At 40.5% G+C, this 25,869-nt stretch overlaps 2 protein-coding genes across 7 annotated transcripts in view; both read left to right on the top strand.

Moving 5' to 3' along the window:
- Positions 1-8,402, top strand: part of LOC145454926 (lutropin-choriogonadotropic hormone receptor-like) — a 36,870-nt gene extending 28,468 nt beyond the window's left edge. For all 5 annotated transcript variants that reach the window (XM_080332860.1, XM_080332858.1, XM_080332862.1 and 2 more), the window contains 4 exons: positions 5,502-5,723; positions 7,605-7,759; positions 7,852-8,007; positions 8,126-8,402. In XM_080332860.1, coding sequence (XP_080188986.1) covers positions 5,502-5,723; positions 7,605-7,759; positions 7,852-8,007; positions 8,126-8,232 — 640 coding nt within the window. In that variant the 3' untranslated portion in view covers positions 8,233-8,402. The remainder of the gene's footprint in view (positions 1-5,501; positions 5,724-7,604; positions 7,760-7,851; positions 8,008-8,125) is intronic.
- Positions 8,403-12,541: 4,139 nt separating this feature from the next.
- The window catches only part of LOC145455894 (G-protein coupled receptor GRL101-like), a 70,946-nt gene continuing 57,618 nt past the window's right edge, over positions 12,542-25,869 (top strand). Inside the window, exons 1-7 of one of the 2 annotated variants that reach the window (XM_080333922.1) lie at positions 12,542-13,332; positions 17,163-17,391; positions 17,703-17,776; positions 18,736-18,766; positions 19,062-19,116; positions 19,584-19,713; positions 22,005-22,147. In XM_080333922.1, the coding sequence (XP_080190048.1) occupies positions 13,242-13,332; positions 17,163-17,391; positions 17,703-17,776; positions 18,736-18,766; positions 19,062-19,116; positions 19,584-19,713; positions 22,005-22,147 (753 nt within the window). In that variant the 5' untranslated portion in view covers positions 12,542-13,241. The remainder of the gene's footprint in view (positions 13,333-17,162; positions 17,392-17,702; positions 17,777-18,735; positions 18,767-19,061; positions 19,117-19,583; positions 19,714-22,004; positions 22,148-25,869) is intronic. The other variant, XM_080333920.1, reaches the window with a different exon arrangement.

Here is a 25,869-nt window from a genome sequence, read left to right as displayed (position 1 = left end):
GGGACTACCATCCTCGCAAAAAAAAAATCAATCAAAAATAAATGAAAATAACCATTATTTATACTGTAATTGCAATCATAAGAGACCGGCTATATTCATAGAGTCAGTTAAGGCCATTTAGATGCTTTACTCAAAGATAGTGGTTCTAAACCTGGGGGTCGCTTGCCTTCATTCTGTGGTTCGCGAAGATGTTGAACGTAATCGGCTTCCAAAATAGTCCGTTACTAAGTCTGGGAAAAGGTACTGGGCCACTAAACATTTTCATATTGGAAATGGATTCGCGACCACAGAGGGTTGAAAACCACCGGATGTGCAATCGGCTGGTGCGGACTGGCATTTAGGCTCATAAGTACTCTTATCCGTGTGACATGAACTTTACGATGTACAATTACGTTGCCATCATCTCCACCAGCTGGGAAGCGAGTGGCGCAGTTGGTAAAACACTGTAGCCACGACACCAATGGTCGCTGGTTCGAATCACGGTTCTGACCAACGTCTACGTGTCGGAGGTTTCTCTGGGCTCCTCATCGCGGACCTCACTACTACGGTAGTGCATTGAAAAGCCCAGACTGAAAGTGAGCCGTGCTATAAGTCGGCAGCAAAGACCACGATGGGGACGCATGGGAGTGAGAGACAATGAAGATGACAACGAGAGAGAATGATAAAGACGTCCCCAACAAGACAAAGAAGAAAAAGCAAAGATCAATGAACTTTATGAAATTCTTGTCGTGGGGCACAAGGCCTAGAAAGGCGATAAGCCCCACTGTGTTGTGCCTATCAATACAATACAATACAATCTCCACCAGCTCTACCGCTAACTTTTATCGGAGAGGATCAGAATTTCATAGTAATATATGAAAGAACCAATATTATCGAGATATTTCATTCTCAAAATTTAACGACCAAAAGAATATAGGAGCCAGATGCATATAGTAAGCCCCCTGAAGTTCATCATCATTATCACGGCATATTTGATAGAGCGATGCGTTTTGTGGTATTCAGTCCCGATTATATGGTATTTATTTTTCGAGGACGCGCGTATGTTGTAGTTGTGGGCTTTTGATTCCGCGGTGAAGTAGTCGTTGCATTGAATAGAATACCCTATGCTGGGCCCAAGATCAGTTTTTATTAGGGCGGAAGAGGGCTGAAAAAATAATGTTTCGGTCCTTGTTCTAACACACAACCACATACTTCGGCTCCTGATCAGGATCGTGACTACCTCTGGTAGACAGACTTGTGTGACGTCATAATGACAGACAAGGTGCTATACATCATTATAAAATCCGCTAGTTGGCGCTGATGAGTGTCCGGAATTTGATCCACAAAATTATGATAACCCTGTACATATCGCATCCTGTATTATTAGAATGTGGATAACAACAATAGACGTGTAGTTCTTTTGTACGAGTTAGCAACTAATGTACAAATTTTCTCACTACACACTATATACTGATGACTGATGACGCGCTTTCTCCCTACTAAAAACGGTGGCCAGAAGCGAAATTTAGAGAGTAGCCTAATAGCATATGTCTATATGAACCTGGTCAAGTATTCATGGACTGGGAACATACTTGCACTCTTTCTTAAGGATTTTTTCGACCCAAGCTGCTGAGCTAAAATTTGCATCAATTGTAGAAGTGATGTTGTCACTTACAAATTAGACGATGCATTTACTATCTTGCAGTATCATATATTTCCAAAAATGCACCAATTTGTGACTGCATCAGTAATTTGAGTTGGCCTGGATGATGCATCTTGCAATCTTCTTCCTCTATGTAACTGAATGGCGATTTTTGCAAATGATGTCCAATTTTATCAATATTGTTACTAATAACAGTGATTGTTGGTACCAGGGCTGTGGAGTCGGTAAATTTTACCACCGACTCCGGCTCCGACTCCGACTCCACACATTGTAAATATACCGACTCCGACTCCGACTCCGACTCCTAAGTCTTTAAACGTACCGACTCCGACTCCGACTCCGACTCCTGGGTCTTTAAACGTACCGACTCCGACTCCCGACTCCGACTCCGACTCCAGCATTATTACCAATTTACCTCGAAAATTATATGTCAGACTCGAGTGACTTTTTCGTATGACTTGACTTGACTCGAGTCACTTTGCTAAAATGACTTGACTTGACTTGACTCGGCGTATCAAAAATGTGGATTGACTCGTGACTCGGAGCAAAATTCACGAGTCAATTTCAAGTCATCAAGTAATCAGTGTCGATAAAAATCACTGTATCTGGCATATGTTCGGATTGTTCGCGTAACGCTGGTGTAACCCGTGAGAGCGACCAATCATTCAATGATCGTGCGTTTTACTGAGATTCCATTGTTCTCTCACAAATATATTGATCGCAAACGAAGTGATCGAAGCTTACAGCCTAGCCTACGTTGTCGTGAACTAGACGTTAGTAAAGTAGTGTAATAGCAAAATGTCTATTTCTGTTCTGTTTTCTTAACTTAACCAAACCTCGTGTTTTATTGAAATTGAATTCGAGAATAGTTTATATAGTCCTGAACCACTGGCGCAGGCTCGAATTGTATCATATCAATTTGCAAAAGGGTAATGTATTGCATCTTACTAATTCGTTTCTCTATTCTCTATTTTGGCTGGTTACTATAAACTGAGGCTGTGCAATTACGTAGTTTATTAGTTTTACTTATATGTGAGCGATACAGCGCCTTGCTTGCGTGTATATTTAACTCTATATTCCTTCAGCAGTTCAAAATCAATGACCACTCAATCTGTATTTCAGACAGCTAGCAAAATACAATGACGTAATCACGTCTCATACCTCGAAAAGGAAATTTGACTTGAATTGTGACTTGACTCGTGACTTGACTTGACTTGACTCGAGTCACCACCAAAAATAGAGTGACTTGACTTGACTCGAGTCACCTTCGACAATCGATTGACTTGACTCGAGTCAAAATGTGCAATGACTCGAAATGACTCGTGACTCGAAGGTAGTGACTTGATCCCAACACTGATAAATATGTCGCTAACATACATTGGGGGTAGCATCTGTATACCACTGGGCTCATTTGGCAAGGACAGGATTATTCGACGTTTAGACATAGCAAAATCGACGGTATCAGTGAACATGCCTCTATCATTTTGTGCAAATGTTTTGTCGACGATCTTGCTGCGAGTGCACAAGCGAAGCCGTATCTCCTAATTGCGAATATAGTTAGACTCAATTCTGTGAAGAATATGTATTTATAATTTTCAAAAGGGGGCTCAAATACTGAATGCAAGAAATCTAGTGACAATGAATCATGCGAAGTACCGAGAAAAATTTCAAGTCAAATAAATCAGCTATGAAATATTCTACTTCATGGTCATATACTAAGATCTGGGATAAATGTGGCGGACCCCTGGTTACGTCAATGCCTCAGAACTGTTGTTTTAGTCATCATCAAATTTATCGGTCATGCTAACCAAATTTTGGTTGGCCTTGCAATTGTACCTGATGTCATAAATAATTTCGAGAATTACCTCGCAGGCCACACCTAACCTTCTCGTGTGCCAAATTTGGCCTGCGTGCCACGGGCTGGCCGCACCTGATCTGTATGGTTAATAATAACAGTGATTGGTGGTACATAAAACTTATATTGAAAATTCTTTGAAAGCAAATGTTTTCATGATAGAGAAGTTGGAGTCGGAGTCGGAGTCGAAATCATAGCCATTCTCACAAACTCCGACTCCGACTCCAGTCAGTATTTTCCTACTGACTCCGACTCCGACTCCGACTCCAGCTAATACAGTTTTCACGACTCCGACTCCGACTCCGACTCCATCAAGCGAAAATTACCCCGACTCCGACTCCGACTCCACCGACTCCGACTCCGACTCCACAGCCCTGGTTGGTACATACACATCTGATTTTACTTACTAATAATTTTATTAGACTTTTGAAAGCACTTGTTTTCATATTACAGAAGTTGCAGCTGGAGTCGGATTCAGGAGCATTTTCACAAACTCAGATTCCGACTCCACAGTCCTGCTTTAATTTTCGCTGATCAAATAACTCGTATTGGCGCGGAGCGTATGATTTAAATCAGGGGTGTCAAACTCAGATTGCGTCGCGGGCCGGATTCAAACCTTCAAATCGCTCGCGGGCCGCACTTGAACTGATTCCAAAATCATGCCCTATCTTCTCACTTGAATACTTTATTATCAAGTATATACAGACAGTGGTGGCTTTTGGGGTGGGCGAGGTGGGCGGTCGCCCGGCCCCCCCCTGGTCGGGTTATGCGCCTTTTTTAAGGATAATAACGAATAAACATGGAAATCCGTGTACCAAGCAAGAATATGATTCCGTACGGATGTGTCAATCATCATCAAATCCCTGCATTTGTTGAAAAAGTCCCGTATCCCGATGATGATCACGTCTCTGCATACAGTAGAATTACTTAGTCTTGATGTAGTCTATCCTTAGACACATGCAATAATAGACATAGCCGAATCCAGCACCTGACCAAACCCTACCGCGGGAAAGGGGGGTCTTGGGGGCGGAGCCCCCCCGAAGTTACGGTTAGATACTCATAGGGGGCCCCCTGGTAAGTCTCGCCCAGCCCCAACCACCCCGTTCGTAAGGCCACCACTGTATACAGATAATAGTATATTACATTGTACCACGGATCATAGGGGTTTTATTCTAGCAAGAAGCAACACCTTTTTCGCGAACAATGGCGATTCGGGTTTGTCTGAAGGCCGGGCACCTTTCGGGTAAGAAGTGACATGGCAGCGCAACCACTGATATTTGCATTGTATTTTTTTATAATCACTATATTCTACAGATAAACTGCTGATAACGGTTTCGCTTTGACGTTTTCGGTTCTGTGAATATCTATATGTTTTTGTTTCATTTTTTCCTAAAACTCTAAACTTAGTGTGGACCCAATGCCCTCTCGAAATTGGGTGATAAAGTCACCGTCTTTTTCCCGGTAGTAACTTGAAAGAAACCACAACACAACAGTCGATTGGTAATAATGCTCTACATTTGCTGTCTTGAGGCATTATTTAATGAAAGAAATTCCTACAAAAAATCTCAACATTTGTTACAAATGTGATGGATATTATAAATATATATATATAACAGTCAACTGAGAATTGGTCCGCGGGCCGGATGAAATGTCTTGGGGGGCCGTATGTTTGATTCCCCTGATTTAAATACTTAGGCGTACACTACTCTACTCGAATCGTCATAACTAATGCTCGATTCGTATTCAAGCACTCGAATCATTGTGCCCAATCCTAGTCATGGTATGTATACTTCCGATTGATTCGTTGCTGTACTAGCATAAGAATTTGAGAATAAATTATGCCTTTCGAGATACAGGCCTAAATTTCAGCAACCTGCCGTTCATGTTATCATTATCGTATTTTGGCTCAGTACAATAAATAACGACAATGGTGGATTGCATGAGGTTACTGGAAAAACGACGTTACAACTATGCTGGTTATACGACATTGTTTACTATTTCCAGAATCAACGAGGGTTGGTCACGTTTGCAGCACTTCATGAAGAAACTATTCAATATCACAACCACGTATCCATACGGATATTATCACAACCTCGAGTTGTGCGTACCTAACATCTTCCCGGAACAGGCCACGAGTTCGAGATATTATACCTTGATGATATTCATATTGAATGCAGTCTGCTTCGTAATGATGGCAGTGGGATACCTATTCATATACAAATTCAGGTTAGTGGGAAATTTAGTTCTCATCCTCTAGATCAGGGGTTCACCCTTGGGGTTCCGTGAAAGGGAAGTGTTGAGTCACATCATCATGAAACTACAAAACCTGGATCGCCCGGTAGGTTGACTAGAAAAAGGTCAATCGAACGGAAAATCTCAGTGGAAACCGGATTTGAGTTATCGACGCGGAAAGGTGCCTTTTCCTTTTCCTTTTTTTGTCAAATTTCCCTCTTATTGTAACTTGAAGAAACTATCCTCTTTTTTGCATCTTAAAATATGGTAACTCTACTGAAACAATATATAGAGCTTGATGGGATAACCTCCTATTTCTTCTATTTTAATCATGGGCTTCTGAAATTTTGGGGTTCACGCAATCGCTCACAAAACATGAAGGAGTCGACAATCAAATCTCAAAGCCGAGTTTTAAAAAGTGCTTTTTCAAGACTTTAATTCTGATAACTGAGCAGTGAGCAGTCAACGCAATGACTTGGACTCTGACTCTAGTCATAATACCATGGCTCGGACTCGACCCTCTGCTCGCTGGCGTGGATTCGGACTTGACTCGGTGGCGAATTAAAATTGACTCGACTTGACTCGAGTCAAAACTATAAAAGTGAGATTGACTTTTGACTCGGAGCCATGTGACTTTGGTTACAACCCTGGCCCCTTATCATTTCATCAATGGTCGTTTATGCATACTGATGTGTTCACAAAAACGCACTATGTTACTCCGACGGTAGCGTTTGTCCCTCGTGGCTCTGATATGACTGGCATGACTATTTGGGCCGGGCAATTCAACGACTGGAGATATCAATACCGAAGATTCTGTCCAACATCCGTGATTTTTGGGGGTTATTGTTTTATCGCCGCTGATCTCATTGACAATGCAGACGATGCGTCGCAGGTTTGCCGAAACGTCATATAGGTCTTGGTGTGTTACGGGCTGAATTTATGGCTCACGCCAAAATGCCAGTGTCTTATAATTCCTCACCGGCAGGTTTCATACCATAAATGCCGTAATGGTCTCATAATTGCGAAGAAGGTCAGACTCATTTCTGCAACTTATGTTTTGTTTATTAATTGGTATTATAGACTATATTAATCTTTTATGTCGGAGGAGATGGTACCCAAATCGAACGCAACAATTCTCTTGGGACGGACGTCTTTTAACAGGGAACTTCGAGCATACATTCTAGTGAATACTAGAACACGGAGATAATAAAATTTAACCTTAGATTGCCCAGTATATTGGTAATCAGGGTTGTAATGACTCGATTTTCTGATGACTCGACTTGACTCGGGTCATTTTCTCTAAATACAGATATGACTCGATTCGACTCGAGTCAAGCTGTGTATTGACTCGACTTGGCCTCGAGTCATTGCGCATGACTCGAACCAAGTCATATGACTCGAGACTCAGACGGCAAAGACCGACATTTGATTATAATTTCGAAGACTATAGTAAAGTAAACACCTTATTGGGATTTCGTCTTTCTGTACTGGTAGTTCAAAATGCGACCAGAAAATGCTAAATGTGAGGCAAATTAGTATAACAATAATGCGAACCATTCGATATCACCAAACAGGGTTATAAAAGTGGGTTTAACAAGACCTTGACTAAAAACTGAGCAGTCAATACACTGACTTGGACTCGAACTCGAGTCATAATACCATGACTCGGACTCGAACCTCTACTCGATGACTCAAACTCGGACTTGACTCGGTGGTGAATTGAAAATGACACGACTTGACTCATGTACTATAAAAGTGAGATTGACTTGTGACTCGGAGCCTTGTGACTTGGTTACAATCCTGGTGGAAATATAATAATATAATCAAAGTTTAAATTTTAATATTTGTTACTAGAAAATGTTGATCTTTTTGCAGCCAACAATCTCCAAGTCCATTGGCGGGCGCCAAGATTGAATCACGGAGGCTGAAAAAGAAAATCATTTGTGTATTGGCTACCGATTTTCTATGCTGGATGCCACTCTGCATATTGGGAATCATACACATTTTGCATACGGACATCAACGGCGAAGGTATGTTGTAGGCTACTTGTAAACCTATTTATACGTATATGCCATAATTGCACATATAGTGCATATAGGATACACCAATTCCTCTTGTAAAGGTTTGATAGATACGGAAAAAGCCACCCTGTTCGCATTACTGTTGGTGCTACCCATCAATAGCGCTGTGAACCCTTTCATATACTCGGCGGCGCCAGAATATCTACAACAGAAAATTAAAGTCTGTATCAAGCTCTCAATGGATCGAAACGCTGCAGGTGAAATTGATGTTTCAGAATAAATATTGAATATATATTATTATGTCAGAGCAATGAAATAAAACATATTTTTAAAAATATTACCTCATACTGGAAGTTCAATAAGTGTCTTTAACAGGCAAACACGGCCATGCGGCACCTGGTAGATTGCGAGATATGAATAACGCAGCCTTGAATCATTTGGAATTATCACCAACAAACCATGATTCGACTACAAATTCTTGAGTGGGATAGCTGGTCTGACCCGTTGCACCAAGCAGCATCTGGCGCAAATACATCATACAGCATGCGTGCGTTAACTGAGGAATTCCGGCCATGAGATACGTTATTCATGAAATTCAGAAGTCTCTCCCGTGTTAGCCGTGCATGCAAATCAAATTTGAGGTATGCAGTAATGCAACATGTCGGTTTATTGGATGGGTGGAATAAAGTTTCGGGGGAGTTAGCGTAGTGGTGACATCCAGCGTCAGCTACTCAAGTGACCCATGTTAAAATCCGAGTCGGAATTTTATCGGTATCGACGTTCGTACTGAAAAAGAAAGCGAATGGAAAGGGTCAGAAATAGCGCTTAAAAAGTACCGCCGAATGACGATTAACATAGAAAATCTATGTCATTAGACACGACGCCAAGGTGGATGCAGGGTTGTAACCAAGTCACAAAGCTCCGAGTCACAAGTCATTCTCACTTTTATGGTTTTGACTCGAGTCAAGTCGAGTCATTTTCAATTCACCACCGAGTCAAGTCCGAGTCCAAGTCATCGAGCAGAGGCTCGAGTCCGAGTCATGGTATTATGAATCGAGTCCGAGTCCAAGTCATTGTGTTGACTTCTCAGTTTCCAGTTAAAGTCTTGTTAAAGCCACTCCTATAACTCTGTTTGGTGATATGGAATGGTTCGCATTTATATTATATTTATTTTCCTCACTTTTAACAGTTTCTGGTTTCATTTTCAAGCACCAGTGCCAATAGACGTAATCCCAATTGAGCGGTTACTTTACTGTTCTTCGAAATTACAATGAAATGTCGGTCTTTGCCGGCTGAATCTAGAGTCATATGACTTGGTTCGAGTCATGCGCAATGACTCGAGTCCAAGTCGAGTCAATACACAAATTGACTCGACTCGAGTCGAGTTATCTCCGTATTTTGAGAAAATGACTCGAGTCAAGTCGAGTCATCGAAAAATCGTGACTCAAGTCTGACTCGAGTCATTACAACCCTGGGTGGATGCCACATTAAGAGACCGCAACTGGTCGTTTCGGCATCCTCTTATCTGTTCATTACATCGCATTGGGGTTGCATATAAAACAAACGGTGTTTTAAAACACTTTGTTTAAGACATGTTTTAAATAGTGTTGTAAACAAATGCCTTTTTTGGAACAATTTTTTTTCTTTCAAACGTCGTCTAATTATATGCCGTGATGGTGTGTAAGTACGTCCGAAAAGACATATAATATGAACCTACGGCCGATTTACACCCCTATTAGTCGACGTATGCGATGTGGGGTGGCTGGAACCCTCGAAATCGTCGTCGGTTCTATACAGTTTTAGCATTTAGGTATATATCATTGTGTAGCCATTCGCTCGTAGTCCTCGCTATGTGACTGAATGCGGCTAAGTTACTTCAGGTTCGACTGGACCCAGAGACACATTGCAGATTCGACGGATATATTGCAACGAAGGCAGGCACAATAAATGCATCAATACTTCCAATCCAATCCAAGACTTAACACAGCAACAACTCCACACAAAGACGCTCCAAGACCAACTCCATACAAAGACCAACACCAATCCCACTATATTCACTTCCTCTTTCCCGATCCCGCATGGTACCTTACGCATGACTGGTCTTGCAACCAGATAGTCCGGAGTCATTATGGCTCCGTAACCGAGCGGTTACAATTGCTACGGGATGGGTGTTCTGGTGATGATTACCACTGGCCGTAAAAATGCTACAAAACGGTGTAGTCGTTGTTAGATATATTTTTGGTCTGTTTGTGACAGTGGTCGGAAGCCCTTTTCGTCGAAAGAGCCATAATTAGCATATTTTCAACTATTAATGTCAATCCACTGTGACGTCAAAATTAAATATTCGTGACGACATGGCAAAAAAACATGAGTTAAACAATGGCCCTGTTTTAAACATGTTTGGTTTAGATTAATTTTTGGATGATAATTCTTGGATTATCCACTGATCAAGGATAATCCCACAATTATCAAAGAAAACTGAAATAACTCAGTTTCTACGTCTTGGAATTGAGTCAAATTTGTTTTGCATAGTTTTTGAAGACAGCGCAACAATTTCATAGGGTTGGTCAAAAAATTTAAAACCATTTTTTTTTTGCATTTTTGGGCAAATTCCAAATTTTCAAACTGCACGAAACCCGCGAATATTGGTTGTAATGAATTCAAATTTGGTGTGCGTCGTTTTTTAAGGCAACATAACTATTTAAACACGTAGCCAGCAAGATTCAGGAAAAAATGTTATTTTTGAACAGCCCTAATGTACATGTACACGATACCTAGCGACGACTCGGGCCACATAATACCCCAATGCTGAAGTACATATGGACGTTTGAAACGTCACCAAATGTATCAACTGGGGCAATCAAATGATATAACAATCTCATAAAATCAATATCTTCCGTCGCTTTGCCAACAATTTCAGCTAGGGATTGCAAGGGCATATAAGCTTAGGCCAGACCGGACAGTGTATTCAGCGTCTGAGTATTGCTACGTTGATATTGAGCTGAGTGTAAAACGGCTCTCTGTAGTTGCTAACAATATTACCACTTCAACAACTTATACAGCAGTACCCAACACCCAATAATCGCACGGATTTGGTTTTTATGATACAAGAAACGTATGAAATCAAGAGTCACCCCCTACGCGTGCTAGATTTTTTACACCAGACAACGATATCAACTTCATCGATTGGTTGAATAAGCATCATTCGCTGACAACCTAGATGTAGTCAATGTAGTGTATTTTGCTCTGGATGTTGTATGATTGCGGGTCAAGCTCGCAGCAGAGAGCCACTAAATGCTCGAGCAAACTTTGGTAACAAAGCAAGTAAAAGATGGCGCAGTGCTGTAATCCGCGGCTGCAACAGCAATGGGTCGCGGGTTCGAGTCCGACCGAGTTCGAATTCAGAATTCCTCTACCTAAGTGTTGGAGGTTTATCTAGGCTCCTCCTCGCCACCTCCTCCGCGTAAGCGGTGTTTTACAGAAAGCCTAGAACAGGGGTGTCAAACATACGGCCCGCGGGCCGAATCCGGCCCGCCAGACGATTTCATCCGGCCCGCGAAGCATTTCTGAGTAAATTGAAATATTCTTATGTTTTCCAGCGCATTTGTAACAAATGTTGAGATTTTTTACAAGCAATATTTTCCTGTTAATAGGCTCCATTATAAACACCAGATTACGGCGCTGTGGTTTCACTCTAGTTACCACTAGTAACAACAAGTCTGCGAAATTGACATCCAATTTCAAGAAGGTTAAAAATGCACACCAAGTTCAGAATTGTATACAATTATGAACCAAAAAGTAGTTATTCACAGAAGCGAAAACGCCAGTGCGGCACCGGTATATGCAGTTCACATGGAACATATATTAGTAGCACAAATATATAATTGAAATATCTAGTCGCACTGCTGTGTCACTTTTGACCCAATAGATCCCCAGACATGAGAATAACCGGACTCGCGGTGTAATAATAATAAACCAAAGTCCAACGTCCACGTTTCCAATTAAATATGTTGTATTCTTCACAACGCATATGCAGAGCCAAAGCCAGATTACGGCTGAATCAAAGAGCATAGAATATGCAAACTTATACCGTCGTTACCGCCAGTTTTAGCGGTTCTGAACTATGGGCCTATTCAAATGGACATTGAAATCTCATCGTATTTGTGCCAATTCCATTGTTGGCGAATAAAAGTGTTGTGACTTCCTACTTTGAAAACCCTATGATTCGTTTATTATCTATTATATATATGCTTTTGAGGTAGTAAAGTGAAAAGCAAGAGCACGAGGTAACATTTTGGAATAAATTGACTGGTCCGGCCTGCTAGCGATTTGAAGACATGAATCCGGCCCGTGACGCAATTTGAGTTTGACACCCCTGGCCTAGAAGGTGGGCCGTGCTATAAGTCGGTAGATATGGAATAAAAATAAAGAATATAGGCCTGGTGTAAATGACCATAGTAGTCGACAAACACCATGAATACCACAAAACAAACAAACAAGCATTTCTTTTTTGAAATTGTCAATTGCATGCTTGTTTAGGGTTGATTTTTTTTATGCTGTCAACGCCATGCAATACATTTCAACCAAAGATGATATAATGAAGTGTAAATTGTAATATATGAAAAAGGTTCACAGTGAAGAACCTACCAAGGTTCGTTTGTAAACGTGAACCTCTAAATTTTTTAGGTTCACACACAGAACGCGAACGTGAACCTCACGTTCACACCATCCCTAGCAAATAGACTAAACCAACTTGAGTACCCACCCCAAAAAAGAATAACTACTTCGTTACTGAACATTTTTATGTATAGAATGATATCTATGAATGAAATTGATGGATATCATTGATTAAAGGCCGGATTGAATTGCTTCAAACAAACCATGAAACAGACAACACGGCAGTTGAAACTAGGCGTCACCATGTCGATGTTTGTATACCCGCGTCGGGAAAGGCCTGCGTGCTGACGGAAGCATGACGGGGCGCCAGCATGCTCCGGATAATATTGCAGAGGGTCTCATACTCTAAGCCTATAATCATGATTCTAAACTATTCACACGCGGAAATGTATAAAAATGACTGGCGAGTTTAGCGTCAAACCTACCAGTGAATGAATACTTTATTCGATTGCTCGAAATAAGACCGCCGATATATATAGCATAACAGCAAGTTATTCAGAGCGGTCTGCGTAGCCGAATCACTCCATACTATATTAGATCTTAGTGCGATCACGGACTGGATGACATCGTCAGCTAAACTACATTTTCCTGTTGCAAACGACTGGTATTCATAAAAGTAATAATGTTGAAAATGCATGGCGTGTCATATCACTACCAGATGATTATCAAGTTTCATGAATCATGTTCCGCATGCAGTTTTTAGATTATGGATTTAAGTTTGGGTGCATAGATAAATTTCATAAATGAAATGAATAAGCCGTGCACTTATACTCATAGCTGGTTATTTAAATAGCAACGGGCCATACAGTTGCAAATGGAACTCATGTTTTATAAAGCACTGACATTCGCGCTGCTATTGATTTTGCGCCTGGATTTGAAAGGTACATTTCAGCTGACAATATTTGGTAAGTATGTACGTATTGCATTGATTTCATCTTTATATAACGAGTCTTTAATTCTCATAAACTGGAAGATTGGCTACATGTTAATGCAGTGGTTCTCAACCGGGGCACGGATCGAGCTGCTCATGGGTGCCGCCAGAAAATGGAGTAAATAGGGTCACCCTCGACGTAAAACTAAAATTAAAGGGTCTCTGTGATCGAAATATGATACGGAGCTTTTACACACATTCAACTTTAATTCGAGGCTATATCATATTTAGAGTGTAGTGTAGTTTAAGGGCAGCCAAATTCTGAGTAACATTTGGGAAGCTTTGACTAAATAATGACTCATCACCGGCAAAGAGGCCGCGCTATTCAGGCTTGACTGAAGGTCACGACATTTATGTAGTCGTATCCATTAGAATCGGTACTGAGCAGTGATATAACAGGCAGATGACCTCTTCTTATTCATCAACTTTCCAAATCTTTCACCATTTTCCGCTTTCAGAGGGTACCGCGGGGCCAGGCGGTTGAGAACCACTGTGTTAATGCATCAGCAGAGGTGGTCAAAGTAGTCAAGAAAGCTACTCAAGTAGAAGTAGAAGTAGCAACGAAAAAATCTACTCAAGTACGAGTAGAAGTACTTCTTCCATAAGCAACCTAAAACTACTTGAAGTAGAAGTAGAATTGACTGACTTTAAAAGTACTCAAGTAAGTAAGTAGTTGTGAAACCGATCCTAATTCGTTCACATGGATTGTAAAAAGGTGCAAATTGAGCTATGCGAAAGGTGACGAGCTCGATTCATATTATAGCTTCATTATAGCTTCATTATAGCTTCAGCATTCATCCACATCGTGATAGTATTGATATGGAAATGCGATACTAATCCTCTGTTTTCTCGAATAGCACGTTCTAGACAATAGCATGGTATGGCGCAATTCCCCATATTATAAGGCCCGTAGTTTAGTCGAAGAACAATACGGAGAAGTTGTGTAGGATACGGTGTAAACACTTTTCGCGATTAGTGAACGTTAATAAAAATATACGGTGGACCGTAAAAATGCCATATTGCGTAGCTTTATTTCCGGAAATTAAAGGCATTACTATACACTTGCTTTTATACTTCAACATGTATGTTATCAAGACAAAAAAACTGATATTAATTATAACTCAGAGTATATGATACTGGGAATTTAAAGTGAAATATAAATACTAGTTCTAAAAGTGGAATATGTATTTCATGCCTTTAGTCCAGAAAGTTTTAAAGGAGGTGTGCTAAAACAGCTCTAAAACTAAAAAAAGTCAGAGTCCACTTTTCCAGGTTAGGACACGCCATGGACATGCTAGATTACGACATGACAAGTAAATGCTAGATTGCGAAACATCAGTTTCAAACGTTATGATGAGCTATATATACTGTGATGAATTATTTCATAAGGGCAAAGGGCGACAATGTGGTGTAAACGGAACCATGCCAGCCCGCGACCTAAATTATATTCACCGATACTTTTGTGAAATCATACTGGCCAGTCCGTATCCACTGTGCGCGAAGCGCGACGAAAATTCTTGGCTTTACTCAACTTTTGTGAAAATTGAATGTTGATACTCCGCGAAAACAGCCCCGAAATTTCTCAGGCTATCTTCCTGATTAGAAGATTGAACTACTTCTACGTGACAAACTGAAAAGAGCGAAAAGTAAGTAAGTAGATCACAAATATTACGAAGTAGAAGTACAAGTAGCGAAAATCAGATCTACTTGAGTAAGTATTAGAAGTAGAGGAAAACTACTTGAGCACTTCGAAAAAGTAGAAGTACTTCGTTACTGACCACCTCTGTGCATCAGAGACACTGGTAAATGTCTTACCGATGTGTCCCCGTGCCATATCATGAGTAGCAGTGCTGCGCAAGAGGATCTCATGGAACCTTCGGGCTCGGCTGTAGCTAAGGGATTTTATCAAAAATGAAAAACGTCGGAGAAACGAAATCCAATCTTGGAAACTGTCAGAAAATCACCCAAAACATAGGTTTACAGACATGGCAAGTATTTCAGGAACAAGTATAGAAGTTGTCATAGTATTCATTGATGATACTCAAGTACAAGTAGAACTATTGCCATGTCTAGTCAATTCGAAGTAAGTATAAACGTTTTGTTAATAGTGACCAGCTAAGGCAGTAACTAGGTAGGCAACTTTTACTTTTTCCGGGAAGTAGGTAGCAGTGATTTTGTTTTCAGACCAATTTCCACATATATTTCATCAGTGCTCTATGCGTTAAAACTTGTTCAAGAAATATGAAGTTTTTAATGAGATTTGTATTATATTTATACATGAGAGTTAGAGTTGTACAGAATTTCCAAATATTGTAGGTTTTCAGTCCGTTTGCCATGCCCCATGCCTTAAACAAATTCTGGCTACATTTTTTGTAATTCATCCCCTGCATCTGTGCGCATGTTGCCGTTTTTTCTTCCACGAAAAAACTCTTCGTAATTAGGGGATTCCCAGTTGTGGGTGACTCGACAGGAATCGCATGTGTTCTCATTGACGTGAAGCGTAGGTTCCAGCGTTGAGGAAGCGCTATGCACGGCAATGAAATAGGGATCATTGATTAGTCAGGTATACTTTGCTGCTAAACAGTGTTGCCAATTTAGCGATTTTTTCGCTAGACCACTCTGTCCCTGAGTCAATGAGTATGGTTGATTTAATTGGCCGGAGTTATGTGGAGTTATAGAGTTTGGTGCTTTACATGTGGAACATGATTGGTTACATCTTCCAGTTTCGGAATGGCATACCCCTCAAGAATTTGTGAATAGTGTTGAGGTAGTTAACAACGCAGGGAGACAAAGAACAGGGAGCGGGCCTCCTACAAGCCGTGGAAGCGGAACCGGAACAGATATGCCAAGATCTGTAAAGCAACCATTTCATACACCTGATTGAAGTAGTATTTGCCAAACTGATCATCAACCACATTCCCATGGAGACATGGCGTAGAGGTGGCTGGCATCGAACAACATGGCGATCGACTCATTTAGCGCAACGCGGCTGATGCTTGAAGACGACCACGATCGCCTACGCTGGTGGCGCTTATAACACGAGCCCAAAACTGATTCTATCGATGTTCTTTTTCTTTTTAGTTAATTGAAAAGTATATATATATATATATATTTTAGGTGATGCATTTCTTTGCCTTATTGTTTCGTTTCCTTTGAACAATGTGATGTTTATAATGTGGCTGTAAGTGAATGGTACATTTACAGTTGTATTCTTGCACATTCCGGAAATTGACGAACAGTCTCGGGTAGGTTTGAGGATTGTAGGATAAGTGATCCAACAAAATGCCTACCAGTCTTAGGCAGTTTTAGGGGAGTTTGAGACATGAAAATGAACTGAACTGACAATACCTTCTTTCGTGAGGTTTTGTAGCACCGCAACAGCTGCATAAACTGAGCTTATATATGACGTTTACTAGTCTAGGTCAAATTGCGACGCTCAAATTTTAGTGGAAACTACAAAAAGGCAACTGACTTTTGTAGCAGTCTGTAATATATCATCGCAATTCGGTTATCGAAATTTCTTACTTTAACACTTCTGATATTCCGTTTCCTACTTCAACTCGTAGTTGTTTGTTGAAGGCAGAAATAGATATTACTTGCATCTGTAATGGATCAGAAATTTATGTGAATAAATCAGTATCCTTGCAGTTACCCTGCTAGCGCCCGTGCATTAAAAAGTAACGAAAAATCATTAACGTATGTAGACGCAACCATCCCAACATCCAGTACCGAATGGCGTCGTTTTGTCGTCGTGGGAGAATAAAAAACAGAGATAAAATCATAAGCAATCACTTTTATTCGCAGGGTTGGCCTCAGGTCAGTCGATTGAGGAACACTCTTGTCAAACCGGAGATGGATGCTTCAAATGTCTGAACTCCAGTGTTGTGATCCAGGCAAAAGCGACATGCGATTGCAAGTTTGATTGCCCGGATTTGACTGATGAGCTCTTCTGCCCTTTTCAATATCATTTGTGTGATGTTGCAAACAATATACCGACGTACCAACGGGACGTAATAATACAAAAGAATTGCAAGTATACAAAGTTAACATGTTCGTGCGTAAAATTACTACTTTGCACTATTAATCTGTTCCACTGGTTTTCAAAAGTTTTCTACGTCACTCCTCTTTCGAATTCTGATAGCTTGTGCGCGCAGTAATTTTGATGATAATCCTGATGACATAATATTTGGACTATCAAACGTAATGTGACAAAGAATGTCCGTTTCAATTATAATTATGAAATTATAATAAATTGTCATTTTCCAAATGTTTCTTTAAATTTATTTTGCGCTTATACTAGCTAAATTACTGCTGAAATAAAATATTTATGATTTTTCAAACAAGATGCGGTTATGCGAATGAATGGAATTGCCTAATTTCAAGCTATGATACACACAACACAACGACGGATTCCTACGGTAAGAATTTGGCTATATCTATGTTTAAACTTTAAATCATTTATATATAGGTTACGCCATTGCTAATTCAATTTCGGACCCTCCGAGAGTGGTGAGGATTAGGGGTTCTTTTATTTAAATCAGTGGTTCCCAACCTTTTTCGACTCATCGCCCCCTTTTCAAGGTCAACGCCGATCATCGCCCCCCAAATTTTGTGAACCGAAAAATCGGTATACAAACTGTAATCACCGGCGGGTTGACTAGAAAAAAGCTCTTTTGCCGTTCGATGTCTTATTTTACACTTTTGCAACTGAATTTTCGTGGGATGACTAAAAAAATGTCATTTCTCCGACTTGACTCCAATATAGCCGTTTTAACGCGTCATCGCCCCCCTATCTCCCCCTTCGCTATATTCGCCCCCGTCGACCCCTTTGTCCATTTTCGCCCCCCTATCGCCCCCTTCGTCATTTTCGCCCCCCTAGACCGCCAAATCGCCCACGTTGGGAACCACTGATTTAGATGAAAGTTATTCGGTACGGAAGCTATTATTAGACTACCATGACTTCCTGAATTTCGCGGCCTCTCATTCTTCTTCTATCATGCGTAAATTTGCACACGACAAACATTTTCAACTTCCTGCTTTGATTTCGGACAATGTTGGTTTACATCTCGCACGTCGCAGTGCCTCATTGCGATTGTCAATATCTATTCATTTTTTTATTTCCGATGTGTTCGGATGTTCAGCTATATGACAATTCGAGATTAACTAGATTCCTACACCTCACTTACGATTCTGGGCCATCTGCTAATGTTAGCTTATCCCTAGTAGACATTCAACATATCGTGCATTTCAGTCCGAAAGAGATTTATTACCAACCATGATACATATCTCATATGCGTTGCGTTTGACCTCACACTTGGCAGCTCCCCGTTGCAGTTTTTGCTTAAATATCGTATGTTAATTTCTATTCCATGTGAAGACCAGAACCACGGACATGAGAAGATCGACAGGTGAGACATCATCATACACATTAAAATATTCCTTGATTATAGCTCTTATACTACAAGACTTATCGTACTACACGCCAGGCTAACCTTACGCCCAATCAACTGATAACATACCATAGGTTACTTCTCATTTTTTACGTTGCGCTGAAAAACTATTCGATTAACCTTTTTGTAGCTTATCATGTAGCCTATATCCCTCGTGATTATTTTCGAGTAAATAGGAGATTAGAGGAGGTAAATAGTGTAGTATAATTGTACTGTTTTATAAACTGTGCGATGACATTCGACTTTATTTTAGTGCAGCAACGCCAGAGATGTCCAATGGATTTAAGAAACAATACCGTAAATGGCAGGTACGAGGTACACCGTACACCGTTCACCCTACTCTCTGCAGTGTTTTACCTATACTTATAGCACTTTCCTAAGTATAATTTTTCGCTATTTCTACTTCGCAAAGACTTACTTACTTTTCGCTATCTACTCTGTGTCAAGTAGCAGCAGTATTATATTCCTCCAATGAAAGATAGAGACAGAGACGGAAAACATTAATGGGCTATACTTTTCAGAGGTGTTCAGTAACGAAGTACCTCTACTTTTTGAAGTAGGCTACTCAAGTAGTTCTCCTATACTTGCATTACATACTCAAGCTCACTATATCGAGCAGATGAATTTTGGAAAGTATACTGTGGTCCAAACGCGTTTGATCTCCGACGAAGACAATGAGGCTCAGTTACACGGCGATTTTTCGATCGACACTGTCACAATCTACATGTGAACATCTTTCGTTTGATTCGTTCAGTGCTATTCTATTTATTTTCAGATGTTGAATTGTGCAGTAGATCATTGTCGGTTGTCCAAAAACCTATGTGGACAGGACTGCCAGAAATTCACCGGCGATTACGATTTTCTGAACGACTACAAAATCCTCTTCAATGCCTCGATGCTCATAGGTAGCCTACTTTATTTTTGAGTATTGAAGATATTGAGAAATACCTCAAAGTACCACGCTACGCTGTATGTTGATCTAGCGGAAACTAATCACAATCATATGTATTATTGGTTGTGCTCACTGCTGGGGTAATATTAATCTCCAAGTATACTCTAAACCAGGGACGGGCAAAGTACGGCCTGGGGGTCAGACCCAGCCAACAGACAGTTTTGTGTCTTCCATAATAAAATGTTCCGCGGTCACAGTCTGCCGCAATCCCCCACTATACTTGCTTACTACGGTAAATTTTAGTGACTAGGTCTTTGCTTTCTTTGTGTACTTTGATTCTCTGTTTCCGGTTTCAAGTCACGTGACAAGCATGTTATGTTTCGACACAATGCGCCTTACCATTTTCCCCATCCTTCCTTTTTTCCTTGCCTCAAGTCAGAAAAATTGATCAAAGATGCAGAGTGGAATTTGGGCTGATTAGAGTAATAATGAAAGGCGGAACGGACACAAATAATAGTGATTGTTAGTTATTCTCCAGTTCTTGGTTTTCCTAGTGTTTTTAGATTCTGTGCTTTCGGCAAAAATTAGACTTCTAATTTACTGTAAATATTTCTCTTGTATATAGGTGGATAAATACGTGATTAATGTATCGATTCAGGAATCTGGCCCGCCAAGTATTTCATTTTTCCATATCAGGCCCGCCGACTGGAGAAGTTGACCGCCCCTGGTCTAAACCAAACCAATGGCATCGACCTCAAATTGAAATAATGGAGATGTGGTTACAAGTTCAATTGGGACGGAAATGCTTAGTTCTACTAGGACAGTTCTCGGTGATAATCCAATGGTTACACTTTGCTATTTTGTGTAGGCTATAACGTCACGCTGTTTGAAACCTTTGTTGCCCGAAATTAACCCTAGACCAGTTAGGTGGTGGTAAAATTGACCCCACGCGAACAAATAAGTCAGCCACATTTTCATGTGCAGTCGGATTGATCTTGCCAGACATGTAATCATAAATGGTGTTGTATACTATCAATCGGAATAAAGCATTAGCTGATTATCGCTAATACCTCACCGCTATGAGCTATTGATTGAGCATGGGTCAGATTTCGAAGGTATAGTGGGCAGACTAAGTAATTATCTCCTCATTGTGATAGGATCGATTTCGACTGTTTATGGCTTCGTCCATAATGTCCTACATGGTGTCGACACAAGCAAATCTCACGCCTCAGTGAAATTGTATCACGTCACAATTTCCATTTGGCTACAGGCAATTTGACGGTCATTTTTGACCGGCTTGCCGAGCATTAAATTTGGTAAAACGGGTATCAATCGAAAGTTGACTCTGCACTGATTACGAAAATATAAATGTTATTCCGCTCGTGGCCCTGGAACTCCCACAATCAGCCTCGAATTTTTCATTGTTATGGAGATTGGCATTGGGACGCAACAATGCTGTCTGGCTCTTTTTTCTCTGGAGCTACTCTCTCGTTTCGCCAAACAGCATTGTTGCGTCCCAATGCCAATTTCCATAACAATGATGATTGTCAATTCACCAGCTATCAGAGTTAGGCGAATAAATTTCCCGTTTATATGTCGTCTTTTGCGGATCCGTAAATATTGGTGGGCGAAAAATGGTGTCAAGCTTGATAAGGGGGCGATGAGTCGAAAAGGATTGGGAACCCCTGAACTAGCAGGTTGAGTTAATATTGCAAATAGAACATAATTCGTACAGCTATGCAGGCGTACCCATAAATTTCAGTATTTGTTGCAGGTTTTTCAAGTTAGTGATGTATATGATTAAATTGGAACAAAAATGTTATATTTGCTGAAGTATGAAATATTAGGAGTCACAACTGCAGTCGGTGTGTTTAAAGTTTACACAGTGAGCGGATTACAAAGACCCTGATTATAACGTATATGTAAAGACGTTAATAACTCTGTAGTTAATGTACCACAACACTAACAGGCGATGCACAAGTCTTTAGCGACTGAGTATGGAACTTAATATCAAAGGTTTGTCACTGGTGCACAATGGACAAGACGTAAAATAGCTCCACCCCATTTCTACTTCAACTACAATGACAAGAGTTGCATTTAAAACAAATGGTTTTTAAAACACTTTGTTCGAAACATGTTTTAAACAGTGTTTTAAAACAGTGGTTCTCAACCTTTTTTACCGCGGCGTTTTTTCAATGACTTCTGTCTAAACGTTTGCCGATGCTTTTAATTTTAGGCATCCGTTTAAAATTCCGCCTTATGTACAAATCAACTCTTGCTGATGGTTACTTATCTTCACTGCAGGCATCATCGCCATCTTCGGTAACGTTGCAGTTATCGTTGTCACCGCTAATGAGTATCGAAAGAAGCGTGCTGTTTACAGTTCGGAGGAAAAAATTACGAAAATTTACTTCGTGAGCTTGTCATTCTCGGATATGACCGTGGCGGTAAGATCAAGTTTCCCTAAGCCATTTTTAAACTGTCGTAACATTGCACAGGATTGCATTGAGAAATTATCTTCGTTGTTGTTTTACAACTGAATAGTTGAATAGTAGGTTATATTGAAGTTCTGTACCTCCAAGAAGCTCTTCAACTGTATGGTGGTTTTAGTGATATGGATATAATCGTGATGCCATTATAGCAGAGTTCGCTAACCTAGAGAGATTCCCCCTAGGGAAGGGGTATCCGACCCATGGGCAGCACGTGTGACCTCACAGTTGATTGACATTGACAATTAAGAATATAGGGTAAATATGGCTACTTATACGAAAACGGCTTCCGACCAATGTCATAAACAGACCAAAAATATCTTTAACTGAGACTGCGTCGTTACGGAACATTTTTACAGTCGACGTTCATCATCATCAAAACACCCATTCCGTACGAACGATTACATCTACGTACTATAATTCTTGAACCGACGACGATTTCCAGAATTCCAGCCACTCCACATCGTATACGTCGCCTAGCTATTTCGGGTACAAATCGGCCGTAGGCTCATACTCATACTGCATGTCTTTACGAAAGTAATTAGACCATGGAGGTGCAACGCGTGGCCCGCGAGAAAGTTTGGAGTGGCCCGCGGGGTAATTTTAAAAATTATTTATGATTTCAAAAAAATGCAGTTCATTTGTTGTGAATTTGCAAGGCCAACCAAAAATTTGACTAAACTGAAATATAGGATGTTGATAAGTAAAATATCAGCTCCGACGCATTGGCGTAGTCAGGGTTCAGCCACATTTTCTTAGTTCTTCGTATATGACCACAAGGTAGAATATTTCGTAGCAGATTTATTTGCCTTGATATTTTTCTTAGCTCTTCGCGCGATGTATTGTCACTCGATTTCTTGCTTTAAGTATTGGTAACCTCCTGCAAATTAAAAGTATGTCCAATTTACATAATTGAGTCGAACTATATCCACGATTTTGGGAGTAGTAGGGATGGTGTGAACCTCTGAAAGGTTCGGGTTCGTGTGAACGCGAACCTTTTTGAAAGGTTCTGTGTGAACGCGAACGTGAACCCCATGGCGTCACGTGACGTCATATTGCTATATGGTTGCAACCCTGCATTCCAGTGAAGTGCTAGCCTATATCAATGTACGCGATGCCTAGCGACGACACAGACCACATAATGCCACAATGCTGAAGTACATATTCACGTATTGAACGTCGACAAATGTATCAACTGGGGCAATCAAATGATATAATGATCCCATAAAACCAATATCTTCCGTCGATTTGCAACAATTTCGACGATGACTTGCAAAGGGAATATGAGCTTACGCCTTATAGATCTAGACCAGACGGACCGTGTATACGGCGTCTGAATATTGCTACGTTGATATTGAGCAGAGTGGCCCGCAGTTGAAATGCAATAGATTTCAACCAAACATGTTATAATAAAGGTAAAATTGTAATATATGAAAAAGGTTCACAGTGCAGAACCTACCAAGGTTCGTTTGTGAACCTGAACCTCGAAATTTCTGAGGTTCACACACAGAACGCGAACGTGAACCTCACGTTCACACCATCTCTAGAGAGTACGTACCCTCCAGCTTGCGACTTCACGTCGACATTCGCAGAAAGATCGTCGGCGATGAAACCTTTGCACAAAACGATGGACGCATCTTCGCCGAAATATTCGATATTTATACGTCCAAGCGCTGAATAATTCTGTCTTTCCCAAATAAGCCTAGCGGTATACAGAGGCGACCCGCAAGTGACATTACACCGAATTCATTTATTACCTTTCCATTAATTTCGCGCTTCCACGTTCGATGCACACTGACTTTTCATGACATAAACGTGATCGATGTTTATGCATAGTAATATAACTCTTATTTTCACCGTCGCCTAATCAGGTTCTCTGCTATCGGACGACTAAAAATACGTCATCAACATTCAAAAGGCCCGCGCAATGGTTTGCAAATCTCATGTGGCCCTTCGCCCGAAAAGATTGGTTGCCCCTGATTTAGACAATTATGGCATGATTAAACAACGTTTGAAAAGAACCACAATTTTTTTAAGGTATTTTTTAAAAACACTGTTTAAAACATATTTTAAACAGAGTGTTTTAAAATACCGTTTGTTTAAAATACAACCCTAAGCGCGGGCAGGTATGTCGTTCGAAATATAGTACTAAGACCTAAGACACTGATGATTACTGAAGTTACTGTGATGACGAAATCGACGTTAAATTCGATAAGCGCCACTGTTGTATGTGTGTGAATGAAACTAAACAAAAAACTGGAAGTAAAACTGTGGAAGAAGAGAAATAATCCAACATATATCGTCGTTGGAGCCGCTGTTTTAGCGGCATATGACGGCATATAACGGACAATCATCGTATTGCTTCCATTTCCGTTTGGTATGAGAATGTCTTGCTAGAATTGAGCGCCTATGATCCGCAACATAATGCATACAACTATTATGTATTTACTTCCAGACTTGATAATAAAGCATCTCAAAGAAAATCAAATTTATCTGTCATGAGCCAACATTTCGCAATTAATTGACTGGTCCTGCCCGCAAGCGATCAATAGATGTGGCATAAGATGACGTGTGGGCTCGTTATTTTATCACGTGCATCGCGACAAATTGTTGTAAGTTTTACTGGATGGACTTTGTCAAAATATTTATGTACTAAAGACAGTACGTGCGCATTTAGTATTTTCCGGACCGCCCAACCAAAGTAGATGTATATAGAATGTGGAGATGAAATTTGAAAATCCATAAACCGTTGGGTATACACACGAGAGCTTTTCGAGAAAACCATCGGACGGGATCATCATTACCGAATTGCAGAAAAATACATATCACGGAGCAGATACTGAAATGTTAGAATCGTTTACGCGTACCAGACACAAAAATTATTTTCTTGAGGCACACGCCACTCATAATTGTCTCATATCGGTGGTCCGCACACTCACTTAGCTTTAATATTTTATGGCCTGCATTTTCGACTGGCCTTGGGGCACTGCGGTAGAAATAGGATATGGTCTGACTGAAATTAACGATGAAATTGAGAAAAACATTTTGGCAGAAGTGATTTTCTTTATGAAGTCATGGTATTCGAACTGCACTAAAAGATTATTTGTAATCCATCATAGCACACGTGCGATCTCTGTGGTGTCGAGGTTACTCGTCATCGCTTCCTTTTCGAAATTACGAAATTACGAGCCATTTACGAAATCTCCGGCACGTATACTTCATCACTGTTGCAGTTTCACGACACGACTCTCTTCTTATTTCTTATGGTATCATGTGGGAAAATATGATGCGTCACTCAATTTGCTTCCCCAAATCCCCATAATGCAAAGGTATGGACTGTCATTGCAACTTGCAACAATGCAACATATATATTCATGTACCATCATATAATCACCATAATGGACGAGGCTTGGCTGTACGCTACCTGTAGGACCGAAGCAGCACTTCGTCAGACGTTATATTTTATGTTATTTTTCGAAATCATTTTGTTGCCCTTCCAGCTCCCGAGTGACAATAAATGTCGTATTAACAGATGACCAAAGCCTACTCTCAGATGCCATAGAGTTCACTCTGTCATGGAATGCTGTCTTATGGCATAACGCAATTATGGTGAATATGGCTAACAAAACCATCAAGTCAATATCCCCATACAAATCATAACCAATAACAACAACAACCGT

Source organism: Botryllus schlosseri, chromosome 14, assembly GCF_051294905.1.
Source record: "Botryllus schlosseri isolate E-star chromosome 14, Bs_hap1, whole genome shotgun sequence".
Lineage (NCBI taxonomy): Eukaryota > Metazoa > Chordata > Ascidiacea > Stolidobranchia > Styelidae > Botryllus > Botryllus schlosseri.
Note: the sequence above shows the minus strand (reverse complement) of the source record. Positions and strands in the feature narration are given on the sequence as shown.